The sequence below is a fragment of the Endocarpon pusillum genome (genome assembly GCF_000464535.1).
Source record: "Endocarpon pusillum Z07020 unplaced genomic scaffold scaffold174, whole genome shotgun sequence".
Taxonomy (NCBI): domain Eukaryota; kingdom Fungi; phylum Ascomycota; class Eurotiomycetes; order Verrucariales; family Verrucariaceae; genus Endocarpon; species Endocarpon pusillum.
The window spans coordinates 23,787-47,281 of NW_006916067.1; the positions used below are offsets into that span (position 1 = coordinate 23,787).

The window sequence follows — 23,495 nt, forward strand, 5'->3', positions numbered from 1 at the left end:
GGCCGATAGTACACACAGGGGTACAGTAGGTAGGATTGACTTGTTGTACCCAAGTTATTACCCTAAATCTCGCATTGAGCGATGTGCTTACAAACGGGAAGAAGTCTCGAACGGAAGGCCTCTGTCCCTAGCATATACTCCCGGGGAGAGGGATACGCTAACCATCTTTCCAAAGGACACGGCAAATCCAGTATTGATAATGCAGGTTTCCATGGTGATTGCGGCTGTTGTGGAGCCCCTTGCCTAAAGTAATATTTCAATTGTTGGAAATGTAGTAGACGTACTAAGCGCATTTCCGGCGTTCCGATACAAAATAGGACCACGAGCAACAGCCCATCCTATGGCAAGCGTCAATGCCTGACCGGTTGCATATACATTAGCATCTATCATCTCTTCTGAACAATATTTCTGGTTCACAACGGCTATCGCTGTGGTATCGAAGTCCATTGCACACAGCTAATAAAAACACCAGCCCCTTTAGGCTATACATGGTAGTCTGGTGGTACTGAGCATCTGCGGTCGAGTGCTCGAGGCCCTCTCTGCGATGGGGCTAGCAAGAGACAATGTGCCAACGAATGACAATACCATTCCCTGGTCCAGCGAGATAGGGCCGCCATTTAACAGATGAGCATAGGCCACACCGGCCACACCAGCCTCAGCCTCTCGGAGCATAACGGGTTTCTCGACAGAGCAGAATTAAAAGAAATTTGAATCGTCGAACCGATTGCTCCTTTTTGCCTGTGATAGCCATAACGTATCCATCGTCGGCTTTGGCTATGAAATGGACATCCGACAGAACCATGATGGTGGAGGAATCTTTGTGACTTCTTGTTTCTCCATGATTGACAAAGTGTGGATGGAGGAATGACTAGGTGTATGGAGCAGACGCTGGAGAAGAAGAAATTGAAGATTTAAGTTAGCACTACCGCTGAAGGTGGCAGGCGAGATTTTGGAGATAGGGGTGAGTTATCTGGGGACGGCAACCAAAGGTAAAGGGTCGATCAGCATTCATTGCTTCTGGGTCCTGTAAACTTCTGGAGAGGTAAACATGACAAGTCTGCATTGGTTAATGTGCCCAAGGGTGGCTGAATTTCCACCCCACGGTGGGCTCAGGTCTGCGTCTGCATGGGCACACAGGCACGTCTCCCATTCTGGTTCAGCTACGGTTGAGTAGGAAACGGATGTAGTAGTTGCACTAGTACGGAGATTTTACGTTTTAAGGTTGGATATGTAGCGGCATCTGAGTAGGAGAGCCAATGTGGACAGTTTGTCCTGTACCTTAAACATTGGATGTCTCGCGTGGATTGTTCTGCACGTGCTCGAGCAAATAAGTGTCATAATACAATGACACGTAGAGCAGAAGAGCCAGTGGCTACCTCATAGATTGAGGAAAGTGGTCGGAAGTCGAGAGATTAATAATCGTAAACCACAGCTACGGACGTCAGTTCATGATTATAGTACGTGGTAAGATTAACTGTTATAGTGCAGACTGCAGACTCTACAACTTAGTTGGGATAGAGCGGCAACCCCTGGCAACCCGCAAGGTGAATCAGGACCGGAGGACCTTATCCAGGCCCTCCGGCCTCTATAATCACTCAATCTACAGAGGCTGAACGTAGGACAAGGTGGTTTCGGTATCCATACGTACAGCTTTATTATCAGGTCGTCCATACACAGCAGTAGCATTCTTCATTCAATCATGCTGTTGTGCGTGATAGGTTTGCAGTCTGCGAGTCTACCATCTGAGTGAAACACATTCTGGTATGGATGGCTCCAACCCTGGACTCTTGCAAGCGCCTGAAAAGTCATGCTGAAAAAGGCAAAACCAGCCAAAAACACAAACAGGAAAATAGAGGATGACAATCCGGCCTCCAAACCACTGTCGATGTGGATACCAGGACTGCTCCTTGGGTCCTCACTGACACTTAGTATTCGGCTTCAGCACCATCACCCTCCTCAACAGAGTCGCTTGCAACCTCTTCATAGTCACGCTCAAGAGCTGCAAGATCTTCACGAGCCTCAGAGAACTCACCCTCCTCCATGCCCTCACCAACGTACCAGTGAACGAATGCACGCTTGGAGTACATGAGATCGAACTTGTGAGAGAGCGCAGACCAAGCTTCAGCGATTGCAGTGGTGTTGGACAACATGCAGCTACGAATCCATCAGTGATTGTCAGAGAATGCTTGTTAATAAACTTACACAGCGCGATTGACCTTAGCCAGATCACCATTGGGCACCATCTGAGGGGGCTGATAGCAGATACCAATTTTGAAACCCGTAGGGCACCAGTCGACGAACTGGATAGTCCGCTTGGTCTTCAAGGTGGCAACAGCACCGTGGACATCTTTCGGAACAACATCGCCACGGTAGAGCAAGCAGGTTGCCATGTATTTGCCGTTACGAGGATCACATTTGACCATCTGGTTGTTGGGCTCGAAGCAGGACATTGAAATCTCCTGAACAGAATTGGCTTCATGCGAGGCCTTGGAGGCAGAGACAACAGGGGCGTATGCGACGAGTGGGAAATGGATACGTGGGTAGGGAACCAAATTGGTTTGGAACTCTGCAAGATCGACATTGAGGGATCCATCGAATCGGAGGGAGGCAGTGATGGATGACACAACTGTTACAACGATTAGCCGAGCCATCGAGGAGTGTTCGAGAGCATAAGACCCACCTTGCGCAATCAAACGGTTGAGGTTCTCATAATTGGGTCTCTCAATGCTCAAGTTGCGTCGGCAGATATCGAAGATAGCCTCATTGTCGACCATGAAACTGCAGTCTGAGTGCTCCAGAGTGGTGTGAGTCGTGAGGATTGAGTTGTAGGGCTCAACGACAGAAGTAGCGAGCTGAGGAGCGGGGTAGACGCAGAATTCAAGCTTGCATTTCTTCCCATAGTCGACAGACAAGCGTTCCATAAGCAAAGCTCCGAAACCTGAGCCAGTGCCACCGCCGAAGGAGTGGAAGACCAGAAAGCCTTGAAGGCCGGAGCAATTGTCTGCGACATGGCGGACCTTGTCAAGAACCTGGTCAATGAGCTCTTTGCCAACTGTGTAATGACCACGTGCATAGTTGTTGGACGCATCTTCCTTCCCGGTGATCATTTGTTCTGGGTGGAAAAGACTGCGATAGGTGCCAGTGCGAACTTCGTCTACCACATTTGGTTCAAGATCGCAATAAATCGTTCGGGGGACATATTTGCCGTTGCCTTGTAGGTTTTTGCGTCAACACTAGTTCGCGTGGGGTTTGAAGATGTATGTGGTTTGAGCTCACCAGTCTCTGAGAAGAAAGTGCTGAACCCCTGATCCGGATCGGCTGCTTTGCGCTCTTCGGTCAGGTATCCATCAGGCTGTAGAATTTGCATGTCAGAAGATCGGCTGAAACTTGTCTGGGATGGAGGACGAACCTGAATGCCATGCTCAAGACAGTAGAGCTGGTGTGGGGAGAGATTAGCCAAAGACTCCTACACAAAGGCAGAGTTTTGCTCTTGGGAATAGCCATACCTCCCAGCAAGAGTTTGCAATTTGGCAACCGGCCTGGCCGACTATTGAAGACAAGGTCAGTCTCAGGTCACGTTGTTGACTGATGTTGACAAGGATCGACCGCCGGGCGCGCGTGAGGGAACATACCATTCAAGCTGATGACTTCTCGCATAGTGGATGGTCGAAGATGCTAATGGTACAGAGAAGGGTGATAAAGTGAGCTTCGTAGGTAGACAGTGATGAAGCTCCAAGATATGCTGTAGTAACGAGGTTGATTGTGGGGGTTGTGAGTTTTGTGGACAACTTCGTTTTTGTTGTGCATTTGCAAGTGCGAGCAGTCCAAAAGTGTTGTTAAGCGCGCCTCTGGCCCAGTCAGGGGTGGTACGTGCACTCGCCATCCACCAATCAGAACCAGATAAAATGGTCTTGGCACAAATAAACGTCTAGGCGTCTACCTAGTACACGGTTTTGGAAGATCAACACCATGGAAGATAACGATCACCTCTCAGAGCACAAATATTAATCATTCCGTCTATATCACAACTTTCCGAACAGCACTGCTATACCGTACTGTTAGACCATACAGTTACACTGACAAGGTCTCATGGGTGGTTGCTGAACGAGCCCGGCTTTGGGGGTCATTTACGCACCTGGACTTTTACGGTCAACATGTATCTCTCTTACTTTCTATTATGCCTATATATCGTGCATGCTTTGGCAAATGTTGAAAAGACAATTTTCGTGGCCCCACCAGCTATCTCCATTCCTACGGCTCATCCTAACCTGGATGATCTCTCATTAATCCCGTTGTCACCCTTACATCTCTCCGTTAGGACACGGTTGAATGCCTCCTTCCCTACCGATGATGCTGCCAACGGCAGTGAGCACTGGTTGCTCCTTGACGGTCTATCTCCTGGTGCACGTTATGAGGTAAGGATATGTTGGCTGGCCACGGTATGTAAATGCTCCGCCGCTGTCATATTGGCTGACCCCAACTTATGCAATATAGCAACCAACAGCGTTCTCACTAGACACTTTCACACTCCAAAACGTTTTCGACAATCCTCCTTTAATCGGCTCGTTGAGTGCATACGCCTATGCTCGTCATGCGGAGATAGATGACCTCGAGCACCAGAAACTCGTGGCCCGTCGAGCAAAACAGTCACCTGGCTTGTCCACATCAACAGAGGACCGAGCTTCGATTCTGTTCCTACGTATCTTCGCAGCTGCTGACTATTATACTCTCGACAAGAGCCTTATGGAAAATGTTCCGCCTGTTCTTGTAGACATCATTCTTGATCCTTACATCCTAAACATCTTCCCCAAATCTCTACTTCCTACTGCGGGGTATATCATAGTGGTTGCTGTTTTGGGCTGGTTCCTCTCCGGATACGTTTGGCAGCTAGTGCTGAAGCTCGTCATTTCTGCAGAAGATGGGAAAAGCAAGCAAGATAGGCAGCCTAAAACCAAGACATCTTAACCTGCACGGTTGAAGTATACTGTACTTCAGCCCCTAGAAAGCGAAAAGATTGCTTTTGCCAAACAACAATGCTGTTACGCAGCATACCATGTGGAATTCGGCTCTAGTACTGGACACTATGTTCATTTTAAGGATCATTAGCCCGAACCAATGCCGCTTGACCGTAGCGGAGGATCCAATTCTCCCACCTCGTCGCTAGGCACCATCAAAATGTCATACTTCAATTCCATCTCCGCTTGTGGATCGTCTTTCCGTTCGACAAACTTGACTATCAAAGAATCCTTTACTGCGAACACGGAATCGTTTTCGAGGTACTGACTTTCAGCATCGAAAATCTGGGTCGTGATGGGCTTGAAGCCATCCAGCATTACCTGGTTGCACTTGTGAGCTTTTCTCAGAGGTAACCTGCAGGCACTTACGACAAGATGAATATGAGCTGGTCGGTAAGGATGTCGATCCATCAATTTCAATAATTTGCCGGCGGGTCCATCGTCAGGCACCGGATATGGAGTTGGTCTAACGCAGTAGAATGCATATTCACCATCCTCGTCGGTCTGGAATTTTCCTCGCAAGTTGCAGTCTTGCTGATTAGGGTCTTGCTGCTCATAAAGACCTATCCAACTGTCAACTAAGACTTTACGCCACAGTGAGCTGCACACCGTTGGTTGAAGCTTGCCAAACATCGATAGAAGCCCTGGATAATGGCTGCTTATTCTTTGCGTTCAGAACTCGTCCATGCATGTACACTACCTGAGCATTCTTGGGTGTGTCAAACGTGATGGAAGCATTCTTCTCCCGTAGCGGAGCATCATGCCGAAAGAAAGGTCCCAAGATAGCGGATTGAGTCACACTATCCGCGGCTTCGGCTGCTTTCTTGTATGTGATCTCGTCGACCAGGCTAGCTATCAGTTAGAGTGGTGAATTGGTGGATTGGTGGATTGGTGGATGAGGTGATTCTCAGAGCCTTCCTGAAACATAAAACGTGGACTCAATTGGCTGCTTACGATTCGAGGCCAATTACATCACAGACCAGTTGTCCTTCGTTGCGTCGGTCATTACTCATCTTACCAGCCCAGTTAATCAACTCCACGCCCTTCATCCATTCATCTACTGTCAACTCATTTTCTCGTGCAAAGTCATGAACATGTCTGATCAGACTCGTCATAAGTTTTCGCATTCTTGGCGAAGTCTTCGTTCCCATTGCGTCGATAACATGTTGCGTGAAATTTGGATCGAATCGAGAGCTCCTATCCACACCCTCACGACTGCTTGCTGGATTTGGATCGCCCATCTTGGGATAACGCAGAAATTCCGGTAAGAAGAAATTTACTCAAGGCGCTGGAAATGGAAGAGCGATTGATAAGGATTCTGTTTCTGACAACCTTTGACTCTCTGTCTCTATTGTGAGGTGACCCAAGACAAGGCGAACTCCATTGCCCCCATGCAACACATCCATTTCCCCGCATAGCTATTCCGACGCCAAAACGGTTCGGAAGCGGCGACGTTCAGCTCCCCCGCATGACGATCCCTTGGTTTAATTACATACGTACTAATTGTAATACACTGTCCAGACTTTCATAACACCAGGTTGCCAGGTACGCACTGATACTGTTAGAGCACTTGCCACTTCATTCGTTATCGAGTTGACACATTCCAAAAATACCACGGAGCTGTATCCGGTGAACAAGACTCAGGAAAGACGATTTGCAAAAGATCTCATACGACAGCCGGAGGCTGCTATGGGAAGTGCCACTAGATGCTATTTTTTCCTACAAAGATTCATCGACAAGGACTACTGGCTTGATATTCTTGACAATTAGCTCAACAAATGCTATGCCTCGTCTCCCGTCCTAAGAGTTCTTCAATTTCCCTCACGTCAATGATATCCATAATCATTGGTATCGACTCACCACTGCCAACCAGAATCATGGCAGTCACACCACCTTGAAGATACATCCAAACTGTTCGTATAACGCAGTGGCATTCCACGTGGACCATTCTGCAATGATGCAAATCCTAACATCTCTCCTGCTCCTTGCAGGCAGCTGCAGATAATCACTGCTTTGATAACAGCCAGATGCCGCATGGGCTGCAGAAATAGCAAAAGGATGAAAGAGCGCAGACAGCGACGAGCGAGAGGTGGGGACATATGCGACGTGTACGACAATGGCACGGGTGAAGGCATCAGGTGTAGAGCTCTACTCAAGCGAGCAACATGGATCTCTAAAATAGCCAAACGAAGTGGTCCCTTTGCCCATGCGTTTGTGGAAGCTTACAATGCCAGCTAAGTATTGGCAAGTATTTTTGGGCGTTTATGTCTCAATAAAAGTCTGCCATGTTCTAAAAAGCATCAGGGACAAGATATGAAACATCGACTCCATTCCATCGTAAACCATTATATCATATCACATCACTTCCGTCCAACCATCGGGCTATCCACCTTCACAACAAAAATATTCAACACCCCTATGAGAAGCACCTCCAATATAAACGCGTTCTGTATGTCACCGTGATGGCCTACCAGCCAACTCATGGCAAAGATCAATGGCGGTATCGAGAGGATCAGAAAAGCGACGAGGCCTTTCCAAAGAGACCAGGCGGAAACGGCATGTAAGCCATATCCCTCTTCTCCAAACTGCTGCTTCAACTTGCCACCGATCTTCTTCGGGAGGAAATTGAGTATGGAAGGGCAGTTGCAGGAAGGATTCTGTAGGCGATATGCGAGTAGTTCCTCTACGAAGCGGATGAACTCGGGCTCCGGGGCTTGATAGCTATAGGAGTAGTTGTCGTTGGTAGTTGGGCAGGGGATAGATCTTGCGATACAAGCTACGATGTTGTGGTCTGGTTCTATTTTCTTGAACTGTAACATATTAGCAGGGAGCAGTCAAGACGTAGATTTATAGCATACCTTTATTAGTCTCGCGCCTGAGCATGTTGTCAGAGAGAATCGCCCAGGAAGGCCTCGCGCCTTTCGATATGCCTCTACAAGAGTGGACACAAGGTCTAGATGACCAACACTCTTTAAACTGAATTCAACTAGTTTAGTTCCAGCTCTGACAGGGTCCACACACCAATGTAGATATTCGTCCGTAGGCTGTTGGCTCTTTGCGGGTCTTAAAGGCCTTTGCGAGACCGTTGCGGCTAAGCTTGGCTGTCTGGCAGATGAAGAGCTTGCACCAGCACTTATATCACCAGGGAATGGATTTGGGGACTGTGATGTGGCTCTAGTATAGTAAGGACTGAAAGAATGCGTTGGTAGGGTTGGAGCATCCATTGGAGCAGAAATCATGCTCATCCAGTGACGAAAACCGCTAAAGTGATTGTTTAGAACATCAAACTCAAATGGCTTGAGGCCATCTTGCGGGTGATAGAGTGTATGTGTCTGTAGTATAGGCAAGTCCACAGCCTGGTGCGTACATGTCCACATCATTCTTATGTGGTTGGGAGGGCACCTTTTGCGCGGCTGCCTCAGTGGCCACCACGATATTGGAGCTCCAAGCAGATCTTCGAAGGCATCTTGGGGGATATCTGCTGAAGACGGTGTTGGTGCCATCGCCGCTTCCACAAAGGTCATCCGCTGTTCCTGACCATCTTCACCCTTGAAGACTAGTGTAGACGTGTCTATTAGCGTAGAATCCTGTTGGGGTGGCTGTCCTGGTATCTGTTGCCAATTTGATATTGCTCTATCGTCGCTGTGGCCAGGTCGTCGACGAGAGGATGCTTCTTCTGAGGCAGCGCCAATGTCTTCTTCCCATACGCGATGCTTTGGGGACTTTTCTTCCTTACCAGGGCTGTTCCCTAGGGGCTGGTCGGGTTTGTTCCGATAAGGGGCAGCATCAATATCTTCTTCCCATGCGCGATGCTTTGGGGACTTGTTTTCCTTACCAAGGCTGTTCCCTAAGAGTTGGTCGGGTTTGTTCTCATAAGAGATAGAAGCTAGATGGAGCATATTTCTAAGACCTCTCTCCATGCACTATACGGGTAAGTACCATCAGAGGTATTCTATTTCTAAAGGATAACTTACAATTTTCTCGACGTGTTCCCACCGTTCTCCCAAACTATTTGCCAATGGGTTCCACATCTCCTCTCTCATTTCTTTATATGCTTTGGCAAGTCTCTCGGTCCGGTCTTCGTCCCATTCATTTGCTCGACGCTTTAGCATCAACCTCTCATACCGCTTATGACAAGCGTTGGCAGTTTTGGTTGGAAAATGCTTCTCATGGATTGCTCCCCATGCCATATTCATGGTCCTCGCTTGCACGAGCACCTCATCATCATGGGATGACCATGGCCCACTTCGTCCCTGCTGAAAGACTGATAGAGGAGGGTCATGTCGCTGACATGCCTCCTGCTGCTGATGTTGTTGTTGTTCTTGCTGGTGGTGGTCGTGACGAGCTAGAAAGGGAGAGTGTTGCCTTCGTGGAGAGTGTGGAGTTTGTATTGACGGATTTAATAGATCTTCAGGAGACATTGTACTTATCGCGCACTTGGTATATAAGAGTAGTCACTGCTCATTCATACGTATTAGTAGTTTGTGGTCGTGTTTCTTAGCTAGTACAGACAAGACCCGGGGTCAACAGCGAGGTCAGATACCCCACCGGCGATATTCGTATAACAACCAGCAGGCAAACGGTAGTTGGCCCTGGAAACGAATACTCTTAGAAGTGAATCTCTAGAGGCGAGCTCCTAAAGGGTGCTCTCAAGAGAGTGACCTAATATGGTATCCTAAGATGGCGCCCTAGGAGGGTGTCTCTGAAAGGGTGCCCCAAAGGATGCCCCAGAAGGCTGGTTCCACAGGAGGGTATCCCGGGAGGATGCTGTAAACTATTATCACTCATGGTGAGAAGTTGCTGTGGCATTCTTGCAGTAGTTGTCTCATAGTAGAATGCTATCGGGCTGTTTGGGTGTGATTGTGTGACCATGTTGTATCAGAAAGTGATCTTTGGATGTGGTGCCAACCCAATACTGTAAGTCATAGTTGCCTCAGTTCTCAGCCGTGCTATGTGGCTTAGACGATGACTAAGTCAATGTGTGCCAGCATGTCTGAGATTAAGATACAAAATTACGGATTGATTGTCATTCCGCCCCTCAAAGTAAGCGAGCTATACCGATTTGGGCCAAAATTACGTGTATTATCCAGTAATTTGTAATTTTATGTAAAAATCAACAGAACTGGTAACCGTGCACTTTTTGCACTAAGCTTTGCAGCTTAGTGCACCACAGCGCAACGATAGATTTCAGCGCAACGATAGATTTCAGCGCAACGATAGATTTCAGCGCAACGATAGATTTCAGCGCAACGATAGATTTCAGCGCAACGATAGATTTCAGCGCAACGATAGATTTCAGCGCAACGATAGATTTCAGCGCAACGATAGATTTCAGCGCAACGATAGATTTCAGCGCAACGATAGATTTCAGCGCAACGATAGATTTCAGCGCAACGATAGATTTCAGCGCAACGATAGATTTCAGCGCAACGATAGATTTCAGCGCAACGATAGATTTCAGCGCAACGATAGATTTCAGCGCAACGATAGATTTCAGCGCAACGATAGATTTCAGCGCAACGATAGATTTCAGCGCAACGATAGATTTCAGCGCAACGATAGATTTCAGCGCAACGATAGATTTCAGCGCAACGATAGATTTCAGCGCAACGATAGATTTCAGCGCAACGATAGATTTCAGCGCAACGATAGATTTCAGCGCAACGATAGAATTTTTCTATTTCTACAGCTATTGACCCCCCTCATCGCTCAATTGATAATCTAATTGGTCCATAGGGTCCATAGAGGCGATACGAAGACGAGCGTGCGCAGAAATAGCCCTATAGAAGCGTACAAACTTGGCTCTTTCCCGTTTAGGGCATTGACGCCGAGAGTACTCCTTCTTCTCCCAACTCTCTTGCTCCCTTCGTGTGCGTAATCGAATTCGCTCCTTGGCCCTCTCAACAGTAATAATGCCCCCTTTTTGTACCACAAGAATTAGTGGCAGAAGAAATCTATTAGCGCTTACACACTTAATAGAAGTAAGAGATTCGCGATTATCTGGATCATTAATAAAGGAGGGCAATTAAGTGTTTTTCTTTTGTACAATAACTTTGTACGCTTGACCAACGCCTATTCGAAAGCCTGTTTCATCCATATTATAGATATCCTCTTCAAGAATACCATATTTCGTCTTGGTCTCACGAAATCGCTCAAAATGAGCTTGTATCTCCTCTTGATTGTGTGTAAGCTTTCGTAGAATAAAGAGAGGCTTCCTCTTCTTTATAATATACTTCGGATGACGTTGTAGAAAGCGGAAGGACCAAATCTTGCTAACTATAGGAGGGGCAATAGTAGAATTGCTGTGAGCGCGTTCAAGGATCGAATTTGTAATGCTCTGTAGCATTTGAGGGCGTGCACTCACTCCTGATTCGTCTAATCGATCAAGATAGTGACAAAAAGCAAGCTCCTGGTCCTCACTAAGCTTTTTATTAGCCCCTCCACATTGTATCTTATTTTGAACACCCTTGTATCTTCTTCGGAGTCGTTGTTCAGAGACGTCGAATTGGCGTGCTGTTTGCGCGATATTAGGGAATTCGGCTTCGTTTAATGCGTAAATAGCATTATCGATTCTATCCTCAATTTCTTGATAGGATTCGGCCATTTTTCGTTGAATGGGAGCGCGTTTTGTGTGGGCGTACGAATAATTGAAAAATTCTATCGTTGCGCTGAAATCTATCGTTGCGGTGTGGTGCACTAAGCTGCAAAGCTTAGTGCAAAAAGTGCACGGTTAGCTCTTTGGGCACACTTCGCAGAATCCACAGCTGTTTCAACGCAGAACCCTACGCACAATTCGCCCCAGAATCTACATTGTTTCGCACAGAATCCTGCACAGAATCCTCACAGAATCCTACGCAGAATTCACAGCTATTTCAATGCAGAATCAGTGTCATGCTAAGACTGGCAAAAGCCTACCAAAAATACACAGGTTGAACACAGTGCTAAGTATTGAAGCGTATGGTTGCAGTCTAACTAGTGGTCAGTGATCTAGAGATATAATGAAAACTACTGGCTATATATTTCAGGAGCCGCTAATAACTTATTAATATCAAGGACTTTATTAAATTTCTGTCAAATTAGATTCTCTAAGTAAGAGTATAGAGATCTGTTAGGAATGCCAAGTGGTACAGGATGCATGAGATGGTTATGGACCGAAGGACCGTAATCCAGTCTTTTAGCGCATGCTTCGCACATGCAGGGAATGTCCGGTCCATCTAACAATATTTAGATCAGCGTTAATAACAATCAGGCCAAATATTCCCAGATGCATACGACAATGTCTGCTTAGTCAACGACCAGCCCCTTTCGAGTATGGGGTGTGTGATGCAGCCCAAGAAGCCCGTCTGGGGGACTGAGGCAAAGTCATAGTCCGGGACTGGATCAGCGTAGTCATTCACATTCAGATGTCTATCTCTGTAACTGTGCTGCTTGAGAAGCGACTGACTTTTTGATAAAGAAGGCATTTTGGCTTGGATTTTTATCAATTGTGTTATACGAAACGGAGACTGGAGCACCGTCAATTGATGTACATTGGCATATTAGTTGTACAAAACCATAGTAGAGGCCAGCCGAACTCTGGTCCTCCAAGACTATCCTTATCTGTAACGTGCTATTCCTTAATTGGCTCTTCATCAGGACTTAAGCTCTCTTGCAAGTCCAGCCCCATCCCGGTTCTCTTACATATTCTCCGCCGCCGCCATCGCCTCTTCCATAACCCTAAACGCCTCTGCCTCTTCATCCTCCTCCTCATCCCTAACAGCATCAGCATCTGCACCAGTACCGTCGGCCCTCTCCCTCGCCACATCCTCAGCTGTCAGCCCCCTCCCGAGCCTAGCTCCCTCCACCGCCAATCGATCCGCCTCCACATTCCCCCTATCCCCGTTATGGCCCTTAACCCACACAAAATAAGTCCCCCTGCCCAGCCCCTCCCTCTCCTCGATCCTCGACCTAACCTCCTGAATGAGATCCCTGTTCTCCACCGCCTTCTTATTCGTCGTCACCCACCCATTCCGCTTCCAATTCTTGTACCAATTCGTCACGCAGTCGATCGCATAGCGACTATCGGTGTAGATGGTGACGTCGCGATGGCGCGGTGCGATATCGAGGGCGCGCATGATGGCGGTCAGTTCGGCGCGTTGATTGGTTTGGCGTGTTCCACTCAGGGCTTCGGAGATATTCTTGCTGTCGCCGGGGCACCGGCTGCGCCGTTGCGGAGACTGCTGCCGTCAGTGTAGATTGTGAGCATGCCGGGTGGGGGAAGGGGTTTGGGGACTTTCTTTCTGGTGGACTTCTCCGCTTCAGTCTTGTGGACGAGGTTGCCGTTGATGTCAAGCTTGATGTTCGGATCGAATCCGTCTTCTGCGCCTGGTGGGAGAGGGCCGGTGCCTGGTTCGTAAATATTGCCTTGTGTGTCTTTTTGTTTGTCGTTCAGGATCAGACCGGCTGGTGCGGCTGCGCCGTTTACCAGTTTCATTCTTTTGTCGGCGTGCTGGGCTTCAGCAATTCCTGCGGCTGCGGCGCCTTTCTTACCCTCGGCGACAAAAGCTTCGGCTTCTGCTCTGGTTGCGAAGCGTCGGTGCTTGGGACGTTTAACTCCAGCTATCTGCTTAGAGGCGGTGTCCCAGTCGGTGTAGACACCTGGGTTACGACCAATTTGTACAGCATAGAATCTCTGCTCCCCTGTCTTGTTCTTGGCTGATATTGAGGTTGAGACGCTTTGACCGGTGGCGAAAGCTCTGGCATCGGTGAGAGAAGGAAACGATTGAACTGTAGGTTGTCAGGATATGGTCCAGACGCTACTGGCTCAGAGCTGGTAGAAGCTTACATAGAGCGCCTTTATGACCCTTAATCTGGTTCAAACATTCCTCCCATGTATTGTAGACGCCTGGAATTCTTCCTTCGCGAACGGCATAGTATTTGGGTGCATCTCCAGGACGCTTTCTTTTGTGAGAGGTTCCATTCGATGTGACGGAATTGGTTGAGGGCGAAGCTCTGGTGGTTTCGGCCGTCATGATGCGACTATGCTTATTGGAGTCGATGAAAGGTTTTCGAAATGTGAGAAGCAAGGACCGCAGTCCAAGGGAGATCCAACTTGCACCAATGTTTCGTGGAGAGGAGAGGATAGCTTAGGCGTAGAGATGGGAGGTCAGTGGTTAGTTTGGAGATCCGAAATACGGTGCTGGTAGAAGCATGAAGCTTTTTCACAGATGGATGTCTGCGGGCAGACTGCAAACCGGCAGAGACGTGCTCGGATTTCTCAGGAAATTGGTAGGGGCATTTGTTTACATCGCGGAGGTTCTTCCACACGAGACTGACTTAGATAAACAGTTCGTGATTGCTCAGTTGGAGGTGCGGCAAGGCAGATAGTCCTAGAAGCTGACAGTGCGTTCAGGTCTGAAGTCGGCTTCATTGGCAAAGACATTCATCGTGTTTAAGGGAGTCGAGATGTTCGGCAGTTGGTAGGGAGAGTAGGAGGGGTAGTAACTAGACAGGGATCTGGGCGGAGCGGAAATGGGAGCGGGATCCTGCCTCAATTATTATATTGATAAATACTTATACTACGTATTCTTTCGCTCTACGCCCACAGGAGCTTATCATATTTGTGTTTCATCTTTCTGCGCTGGATCATTAGCATTCTGTCAAACTACGCAACTGCTAAAGGTTGCAAATATATACCTTGAATTGCTGCCTCAAGCGTTTGTGAACACGAATGTTGCGCCACTATTTCCTCCTCCCACCGAAATCGACTTCGTGAATATCTATGAAGCAACTTTAGCATCTGTGCAGTACACTTTTTCTTTCAAATATCCATATTTTTTGCTTTCCTTTACAATTCTAGACGTCACAGCCCTGCGTCTGATACTGTCTCCGTTCGAATCAAACCCTTTCTTTCCACTTCCATATAGAAAGGATAGAACACTGGCTCTGCGCATTCGACCCGGTGAATCAAAATTGAAGACTCTGATCTCGACTCCGTTCACCTGTCATGCCTGTTGCACAGCAAACTGTCCCAAAACCATCAGAGTCGGCTCCATGGTACACGATCCCCAAGACCCAAGCAGTCTGCGTCGAGCATCCATGTCTTGTCAAAAATGTCGATAAAGCCGTCGATATGCTAGGAGGTGACAAAGCGATCAAGAATTTCCTCCGAAAAGACCATGTCGAAAAGCCGATTAACCTGAAGTTTCACCCAGAAGACCCGTTCAGCCAGCCAATTCTTTCCGTCAACTGCCAGACCAACAACGTCCTTCTCAAAGTCACGGTGCCGAAAAGAACAGGGAGAAAGAGAAAGCGGGGGACGACTGATCCTTTCGTGGAGGACTTGAACGAGCCTCCTACTAAGAAGTCTGCCAGCTATTTACTTGAATCCTTGCGCGCGAACAAGGATACCTATCAGTTCGAACCCATTGCCTCTGTCCCTATCATGCATATCTTCCGCACCATGCCCGATTTTGCCTACTCGACCTCTCACAGCCAATTCTTGAATCAATTCCGTGACAAGGTCCTACCCTTCCAATACCCACTGCTCTCAGACTTCCAACTCAACCCAGCGCGCGGCTTGGAAGACACGGAAATCATTCCTCTATCCGTCTTATCCACCATGGCCTACCCCTCAAACTATGCTTACCGCCAAAACCCTGCCATCAAAGCCTTCATCGACCCAACAACCGGCTCCCGGCGCCTCTACAACACCCAAGCTCCAAACAAAATTTACACCCAGCAATGCCAATGGGACACACCCCCTTCCGAAATCCCTGCTACCGTCTCTCCCTCAGCTCCTCCTTTAGAAGACGAACCTCACAACTTCCGCGGCCTTGTCACTATCCTACGCACCGTCTTCGCTCGCCGTCCCATCTGGACGCGCCGCGGCCTAGCCAACCAACTTCCCCCCAACGCGCCCATCTTCCTTGCCAAGTACGCCGTCGGCTATGCCGCCTACACCATGCGTTCCGGTCCCTGGAGAGACACCTACATCCGCTTTGGGGTGGACCCGCGCTCCGACCCCAGCTACCGCAAATACCAGACGTTGATGCTGCAACTCGTCTCCTCGAAGAAATCCAGCATTGAAAACAGGAAATACGAAGAGGCTTCTCAGGCATGGCGTGTGGATCCAGACAAAGAATCGCACATCTTCACCGGCAAGGGCCGTGTGCCCGCTGACGGCAAGAGCTGGCAGCTCTGTGACCTGCAGGATCCGATCCTCAAGAGATTAGTCGACACACCCGATCTCGAGCTCCGCGAGACATGCGAGGAGCGCTACTTCGGCTGGTACAAAAACGGGACGTGGTGTAAGCTCAAGATCATCCTGAAAGCAAAGATCGATCTCATGCTGGAGGAGATCGTGCCCGAGGAAGGAGAGGAAGCGGACTTCGACCGCAAGTTCGACAGGTTGCTCGCTCTGCCAGAGTCATTTGATGTCCCAGCGGTTCCGGAAGAGGTGCGTCAGAGGCCGGATGCGACGGACGATCAGTACCGCAAGGAGACGCCGAGTCTGTGGAAAGCTGCGGGGAGGGACGGGGATCCGTTGCTCGGCTTTCTGCCGAGGAATGCCAGTAAGTTGGAGTTGGAGTGGGCGGCGCAGTATCGCGCGTTGTGTCGCGCGCCGCAGGGGAAATTGCCGGTCGGTGCAGGTAGGCTGAGTAAAAGTAAGGCCATGACGAGGGGGAGCTTTATCAGTGAGAGTGAAGATCGTGGCGCTGCAGAGGATGGAGAGGGGTCGAGAGTAGGTGTACCCGGGATTGGGGCATCTTCTCATGATCGGACCGAGATGGAGACTACGGCAGGGAGCGGAGACACTAACGAAAATGCAGGACCTGAGAGAGATGGAGCAGGAGTCAGTGGGGATGGAATCGATGATGAAGTGGGAGAGCTGGAGCTGGAGCTAGAAGATGAAGATGAGGATGAAGCACAGGAGGAGGAAGAGGAGGATAAGGACGGAGACGAAGAGGAGCTAGCTGAGGTCCAGTCTTTCACAGACGATATCGATGATGGAAGACAGGACACGGATGAGGAGGACGCTGACGCTCTAATGGAAGGGGCTTCAACCTCCTTTCCTGCGGGCTGATTCACAGCAGAGATCTGAGACAATTATCCTGAAAAGGAGTTAAGTAACTAGACATTAGTAATCAGTAATGTAAACCCAGCTTTGTAGCAAACCAAGAGAAAGGAGAGGAAAGAGAAAAGGCATGCTGGTTACATCTCACTGCTATTGGGTAGCTTGCCCGGAATTGTTAGCTATTCTGCCCGTTATTCCATCACCCGGCTTGTAGTTGTGCCGGAAGAAGGGGTAGGGGCACTGAAATGTCTAAGGAAGACAATAGAGCATTAGAGGTTGTGGTCGAGAGGGCTCTTATGAAGAGAGAGCTTGGGAAGGGGTTGGAGGGAGGAAGACGCGTCTCGAGCTGTGTGAAATGGGGAAAAAAAAGTCTTGCTACGTTGTAGCACTGCAAGCAGCAGCAGCGTTGGGGTATCAGAAGATCTTGTCAGTCATCCCGCGATCAAGCTCCTCTCCTCATCCCTTGGGCATCTAGTCAAGCCACCGGGGCTTTCATTTACATCTCCAGGCTCAAGTCTCGCCAAACAACCCACCGAGCCCCAGCTCAGCATCTACCTCTTCTTCATTCACTTCAGGTTCATCCATGCTCTCAGCGGTGTCCTTCTCCTCCCTCAATGTCGGCACAGTCTTCCTCCGCTCATCACCTCCCACACCTTTTCTTTTCTCCCTTCCCAGTGCAACAAAGTGTTCATGCTCGGCTTGGCATCCGTCACACCATCTTTCCTTTGGGAGCGGAAGAGCGTACGCGAGTCCATCATCGTGGCGACGTTGACGACGGGAGCGCTTGGCTCGCCAGCAGCGCCAGCAGCGGACTTCTCGATGCGGAGGAGCGATGTGGTGGTGGTGGTGGTGATGATGATGATGATGATGGGAATGGTGCGATGACGGCGCTTTTACCGTTGATTTTGTGAGATTGGTGTCAGCTTCCAGTGTTGCGCTATCTAGGCCTGCAGCGCAGCAGATAACGCAATCTTCAGTTTGTGCCGATGATGTTTCACCCTCTGTAGTGCTGCCTTCTTTCTCTTTGTTCTTCTTGCCCATGTCAAACATAGCACCAACAGCTCTCTTCGCTCTCCTACCTAGCTTCTGGCCAGGCTCTTGTATCTTTCTCGGATCCAACACTCTCCCAACCCGGCCACAAGTCCTAGACGCCCTTGTCAGAAAGCTCTCATCCTTGACCCACCAATAAACGGTGTGTCCCTTCCGCACCAGAGCATGCCAGCCCATGTTTGCGCTCATCCACCACCCAACTTCCTGACCCAACTCACGCAGATACTCCGGCTCCACGAACGCCTTGACGCCATGCTTGACTCGGCTGCAATGCCGTCGTACATCCCTCCGACGCTCAGAGTCTTGCTTCTGTAACCTCTTCTCTTCCTTCTTGAAGCAATCCACGCAGCCCCACCAGACCGGCTGGCTATCATATCGATCTCTAAATGAGCATGTGACACATGGGTTCTCGAGCTTCAGCTGCTGCCCGCCCATAACAGTCTCATATCGGAGCTGATCCGCATACCCGTAGTTGACTTCTTCCATCCACTTTCCGTGCCGGATTTTGCCATATTTGAGTCCGCAGGGCTTGCACCAGCGGTCCACGGCGCGTTTTCGACCGATGCCTCTCGATCCGATGACCTGTGATGCGAAGAACTCTGTGGTTGGGAGAGATTGTAGGCAGGAGTAACAGGTCATGTAGGGTGAGGGTCGGCCGTTATAGCGGCCATAAGGTTGGGGAAGCCATTTGTTCAGGATGGCCCGTTCATCGGCGAGGAGACTGGCAATGACTTTTTCGCGGAGACGTTTTAGTGTAGAGGGAGGGATGAGGGATCTGAAGTGGGAAGAGGCGGACCGAAGGGCGACAATAGAATTGTAGGGAAGGTACTCGGTCAGGACGAGGTGGTGAATATCCGAGGGGAGGGAGGGGAAGGACAGAGGAGGCGTGGAAGCGGTTTGAGACTGCTGAGCTGAACCAGCTTGATTTTGAATATCTTTGGGAGCCTGCACTGAAGACGGAGCAGCTTGGTCTTGGGGGCTTCTCGAGAACAGCTCGAAGGACGTTGCAGCAGATGAGGGAGATGGCATGATAGAGCTGTGGGACTCAAAGGAACTCGTCTCTATTAGGGAAACACGTTCTGCGAGCAGGTTGAGCACTGCTGCTGCAGCTGATGTGTCTGCCATTGCGTTGACAATTGGAAATTTGGTGCTCGATCAATGCAACGGTGGGAATAAATTCAGTACTACAACGGCAGCCTGAAGTTAACATTCAATCTTCTATCACATAACTTACCACTGTAGTGGGCTCAAAATCAGGCGACCAATGAAATATACATGCATGTGGAGCTTTGCCGCAAGGCTGGCCTCCCTCCACAATACCGGTAGCTGCAGGACTTGGTGGACGAGTCACCAAGAAAGGTCAAGCTGCGGCACACCGTTCACGAGTTAAAGGCTGGTGGATGCTACAGAAGCGCCGACAGCACCAATGCGTGCTCTCAATTGGGCGGTGTCATCCACTCATTGATCATGCCCTCGGTCAGAAGAGGCGGCGATTGGAGAAGAGCACAGCCCAACTTTATGCTTCCACAGCGGCATTATCACATCAGAACAGGCTCGCATGACACATTATCTCAGCCACGGTCGATTCCTCTAGCTACCTAGTATTAGTCAATTATGACATTGGGCACAAGCATCGAAGTCTGAAGGAGTCGAACATCCAAAGCAGAGGAGGTAGTCGTTTCTCGTCCACTTCTACCCCACAACGCATCATTTCTGGGACAATGGGCTCGTTTTGGGAACCTTTTAATACCGTTTTTGACGGCTTTTGACGGCTCTTGCATCCCCCCGTAGACCACCCGCCAGACGGTGTGTCGTTTCAGCTCATCCCACAAGCCACAAAATCTGCCCCACTCAGGCCCCTCCCCTTGACCCCCCATCAGCAAAAATACCTACTGGCTTCTTATGACTTACTACGGTAGGAGGCATAATGTTTCGCACCTGCGCACTAGTGCCTACTTGTAACGCCAAGATAGAACGCCACAAAATCGCTCAGTTAGGACTAGTCTAGTTTTTTTCTTAATATTGAGTATGCCGTCCTTCTGCATCTTTAGATGGCGCAGAATTCGTAGATGGCGCAGAATGAGATAGAATCAGTAGAATAACGCGTAAAATCAACAAAATGCGCGTAGAATGGCGATAGTGAGCATTCGTACAGAGGAATAGGGTATCTGTATAAGCACTGTTAATGACGTTACTTACTAGTGCGCAGGTGCGGAACATTATGCCTCCTACCGTAGTACGCAGTACGCATGCTGGGTCTTTCAAAAGATGGCTGGCTGTGCAGTATTATTACATAGGCCTCTTCCACTACAAATTTGGGCCCGCTTGCCCCCTCCTGTTTTCCTCTTTCCTTGCGTACTGCGTCTCACACCACCCTTGTTCCATTTTTTAACTTCAATTGAGGATCATCTTCCACTTCCCCGTCGTTTATCAGCGTAAGTTACTGTCGTTGGTCTTTGGGCCTTTGTCCTCACCTCTGCAAGTGACTTATTGTCACTATCATCTCTCTAATGTGAAAGCACCGCCAAGCTCGAGCAATTGGTTGAAGGGTGCTATACTTCGTAACCTACTACGGTAGGAGGCAGAAGTATTCGTAGATAGCACGGCGTTAGTAGCAACTAGCTCAGATACGGCGCCACCTCAATGTCTTGAAGTTTCTTAACACAATTGCTCGTATCGATTGGCCACAGCAATACCGCTTAATTGTTCAAAGCTTAGCTGTATCTTTTGGAGCCTGTTTTGCTGTAAAAATACTAGCGCCGTGCCGCGAATACTTCACCCAGGTACGAGCATAGTATGCGGCGCCCAACCCACTCAGCTTGTCTGATGCAGTTCATGCCCTCTAGATGTAAATGCTGAGTCATCAGTGGACTACAGCCTTACCAACTCAATGTGGGGGTGATGAGGTTCTATAAGACCTGGAGAAAACTTTTCACAAATCCAGTTCAATGCCCTTTGTGGTCAGATCCTTGCTTCGCTGAATCAACATGCCCGAAGATACTGAGAGTTTGTCGGTGCTACAGCGCAACACCGAAATGGTAGACGACCCACGTGAACAACAAATCATTAGAGAGTACCTGTCGAAGCGCGAACCCATCTTTCAAGAACTTTGTGAGCTAAAGAAGCAGGTAATGCCTCAAAAGTCTTGACAATCTAGTTGAATACTGGTTAATATAGTTTCAAGGGGTGGACCAGCGCTGAAGGGGACAAGGTCTTCGATGAAAGGAAGCGAAAGGCGGACAGTGCTGGGCCCCAAGGACGACAAAGATTCTTTCTAATGACGGTGAGGATCGGTGATGAGATGGCTCGTAGAACAAACGTTTTTCGTTTCGATAACCAGTCTCCCCTGGTTCTTGATCTTTGCATGGCTCCAGGAGGTTTCACCAAGTCCGTTCTGAAGAGATTCCCAGACGCTCACGTGCATGCTATCACGCTGCCTCTGGAGGACGGAGGCTATCACGTTATTGCAAAGCACCCACACCTCAGCATTGTCTACGCTGACATTACTCTCTACGCTACCGATTTCGGTGTCACAGAGATTCCCGTTAATCATCCAGATCCTGCTCTCTTCAGTCATGATCGTCCATACCAAGACTGCCGCTATGACTTAGTCTTCTGCGGTGGCGCCGTACTTCGTGCTCAGCCCCGAGCAGAATACCGGAGAGTTGGAGAACATATACGCTTGAATGTGTCGCAGCTGATCTTTGCGTTCCAGCGTATCAAGCCTGGAGGCACCCTTGTCCTACTACTCCACAAGATCGAAGCCTGGGATACGGTCCGCATTCTCCACACCTTTAGTAAATTTGCCGACATCAAGTTGTTTAAACCCTACAAAGCCCATGCGATCAAGTCGACCTTCTATTTGGTAGCGCAATCTGTCCAGCCGCAGACTCCAGAAGCAGTAAAGGCACTTGAAGAATGGAAGACATTGTGGTACGACTGGACGTTTGGAGCTGATGGAGAGACCAGCTCCATTCCTTCCCAAATTGGTTCCGGAGATGGAAGCGAGGCAACTGAAATATTGGAAGAGTATGGAACCCGCCTTGTCGAGTTGGGGCGGCCAATCTGGAAAATACAAGCAGATGCCCTGAGAAACTCTGGTTTTATCAAGTCACGTCTGGACAACGAATCTTGTCATGATCATCAACCTGTCGAAGCTCCGAAATCTTGAAAGCCAGCTAGGGCTGCACGTTAATGATAATGGAGCATGTGTTTCTCTTTCTCGAACAGCATGTCAGGGAACCATGGTGGCCTTAAACCTAATAAGGTGTCACGCAGCTGCTATCCAGCGGAATCTCTCCAGGCAGGTACATTCGCACAGCCTAAATACGTTCGGCGTCTGAATCTTGGCGGGTATTATGTCTACAAATTACTAGGAATTTTTTTCCATGACTTGTTAAATGATTTGAACTTCTTATACAGAAATTCACATTGTTATTGATGTTACTCTTACTTTCTCATTGGGAAGTAGTTATGAAGAACGTGGTGTCGTATTGATGACTCTATTCTTGAGTCGTTCTACTTGCTCTATTCCCGTCTCCGTTCTTGTTCTGTTCTACGCATAGAGAGCCGAGAACACAAAGAATCCATCCCTATGTGACCAAGCGAAGCTGCTGATGTCCAACTACCTCTGCACGGTTGCGTAGAAGAGGTCAGGGTCAGATACAGTGCCAATGTAGAGCAAGTCGATTGGCAATTTGCGTTCAAGTTAGTCAATAGCAAGGCAGGACTGTTTGACAATCTGCAGGATGTGCGTAGAAAGTAAGTTGTTCTATCTAATTAAGGGGCAGCGTGTGTAGATACACGTGCATATTGGCTATGTGGTACTCCGTAAGTATAGCGAAATTAGTCATAAATACAGTAACGCACGGATTAAATACGCAGTAGAAACGCAGCAAATCTGGCCAATAGGTGCTCACAGCGTCTGACAAGGACTGATCTCATCACAAGTCAATTGAAGAGCTGAGATGATGGTCACTGATGAGTGTTGTGCATTGAAGTGTTCTGAATGTTACAACGTGTCTACTTTGATCATGTTCGGTGAATACTGCCAGCACACTGATCTCAGACTGAACAATGTCTTGTGCTTCTACCGGGGAGAGCCGAATATAATCTCGTCCAATAAAACTATTCCATGCGGCTTCTTAGCATCGATTGAGACGTCACCAAACGATGCTCTTCTAGAGCTTCAGATATAACAGCACGGCTGAGAGCAGTTTGGTATCTTTTGTTTTGCCCCACTGTAGCTTGCCATCCCTATTTATCTACATCAGGCTGAGGACTGAAACACGTTTGGCTTCCTGGAGCCCGTCGCAGGTTGAGCCAGAACTTATGGAACAACTAGCAGCCTTGGAAAGTGTTCAATGACGGGGCTA

At 48.8% G+C, this 23,495-nt stretch overlaps 9 protein-coding genes across 9 annotated transcripts; 3 read left to right on the forward strand and 6 right to left on the reverse strand.

Annotated features, from left to right (window-relative positions):
- Positions 1–1,925: 1,925 nt before the first annotated feature.
- Positions 1,926–3,657, reverse strand: EPUS_08757 (Tubulin alpha chain; the record flags this gene model as incomplete). Its single annotated transcript, XM_007802610.1, has 7 exons — positions 1,926–2,154; positions 2,203–2,626; positions 2,681–3,211; positions 3,277–3,352; positions 3,410–3,436; positions 3,507–3,547; positions 3,633–3,657. The coding sequence occupies 7 exons, from the start codon at positions 3,655–3,657 to the stop codon at positions 1,926–1,928; spliced, it is 1,353 nt and encodes a 450-aa protein (XP_007800801.1).
- A 497-nt stretch (positions 3,658–4,154) lies between these two features.
- Positions 4,155–4,965, forward strand: EPUS_08758 (uncharacterized protein; the record flags this gene model as incomplete). The annotated part of the gene is made up of 2 exons (XM_007802611.1): positions 4,155–4,439; positions 4,495–4,965. The coding sequence occupies 2 exons, from the start codon at positions 4,155–4,157 to the stop codon at positions 4,963–4,965; spliced, it is 756 nt and encodes a 251-aa protein (XP_007800802.1).
- Positions 4,966–5,102: 137 nt separating this feature from the next.
- Positions 5,103–6,256, reverse strand: EPUS_08759 (uncharacterized protein; the record flags this gene model as incomplete). The annotated part of the gene is made up of 4 exons (XM_007802612.1): positions 5,103–5,336; positions 5,385–5,578; positions 5,625–5,863; positions 5,970–6,256. 4 exons carry the CDS (start codon positions 6,254–6,256, stop codon positions 5,103–5,105), a joined length of 954 nt encoding a protein of 317 aa, XP_007800803.1.
- Positions 6,257–7,375: 1,119 nt separating this feature from the next.
- EPUS_08760 (uncharacterized protein) lies at positions 7,376–9,436 on the reverse strand (the record flags this gene model as incomplete). Its single annotated transcript, XM_007802613.1, has 3 exons — positions 7,376–7,825; positions 7,874–8,938; positions 8,990–9,436. The coding sequence occupies 3 exons, from the start codon at positions 9,434–9,436 to the stop codon at positions 7,376–7,378; spliced, it is 1,962 nt and encodes a 653-aa protein (XP_007800804.1).
- Positions 9,437–10,128: 692 nt separating this feature from the next.
- Positions 10,129–11,619, reverse strand: EPUS_08761 (uncharacterized protein; the record flags this gene model as incomplete). The annotated part of the gene is made up of 2 exons (XM_007802614.1): positions 10,129–10,692; positions 11,086–11,619. 2 exons carry the CDS (start codon positions 11,617–11,619, stop codon positions 10,129–10,131), a joined length of 1,098 nt encoding a protein of 365 aa, XP_007800805.1.
- A 1,072-nt stretch (positions 11,620–12,691) lies between these two features.
- EPUS_08762 (uncharacterized protein) lies at positions 12,692–14,026 on the reverse strand (the record flags this gene model as incomplete). The annotated part of the gene is made up of 3 exons (XM_007802615.1): positions 12,692–13,231; positions 13,288–13,781; positions 13,840–14,026. The coding sequence occupies 3 exons, from the start codon at positions 14,024–14,026 to the stop codon at positions 12,692–12,694; spliced, it is 1,221 nt and encodes a 406-aa protein (XP_007800806.1).
- Positions 14,027–15,000: 974 nt separating this feature from the next.
- Positions 15,001–17,079, forward strand: EPUS_08763 (uncharacterized protein; the record flags this gene model as incomplete). Its single annotated transcript, XM_007802616.1, has 1 exon — positions 15,001–17,079. One exon carries the CDS (start codon positions 15,001–15,003, stop codon positions 17,077–17,079), a length of 2,079 nt encoding a protein of 692 aa, XP_007800807.1.
- A 501-nt stretch (positions 17,080–17,580) lies between these two features.
- On the reverse strand, positions 17,581–19,245 carry EPUS_08764 (uncharacterized protein; the record flags this gene model as incomplete). Its single annotated transcript, XM_007802617.1, has 1 exon — positions 17,581–19,245. One exon carries the CDS (start codon positions 19,243–19,245, stop codon positions 17,581–17,583), a length of 1,665 nt encoding a protein of 554 aa, XP_007800808.1.
- Positions 19,246–21,107: 1,862 nt separating this feature from the next.
- EPUS_08765 (uncharacterized protein) lies at positions 21,108–22,291 on the forward strand (the record flags this gene model as incomplete). Its single annotated transcript, XM_007802618.1, has 2 exons — positions 21,108–21,248; positions 21,305–22,291. 2 exons carry the CDS (start codon positions 21,108–21,110, stop codon positions 22,289–22,291), a joined length of 1,128 nt encoding a protein of 375 aa, XP_007800809.1.
- Between the last annotated feature and the right edge of the window lie 1,204 nt (positions 22,292–23,495).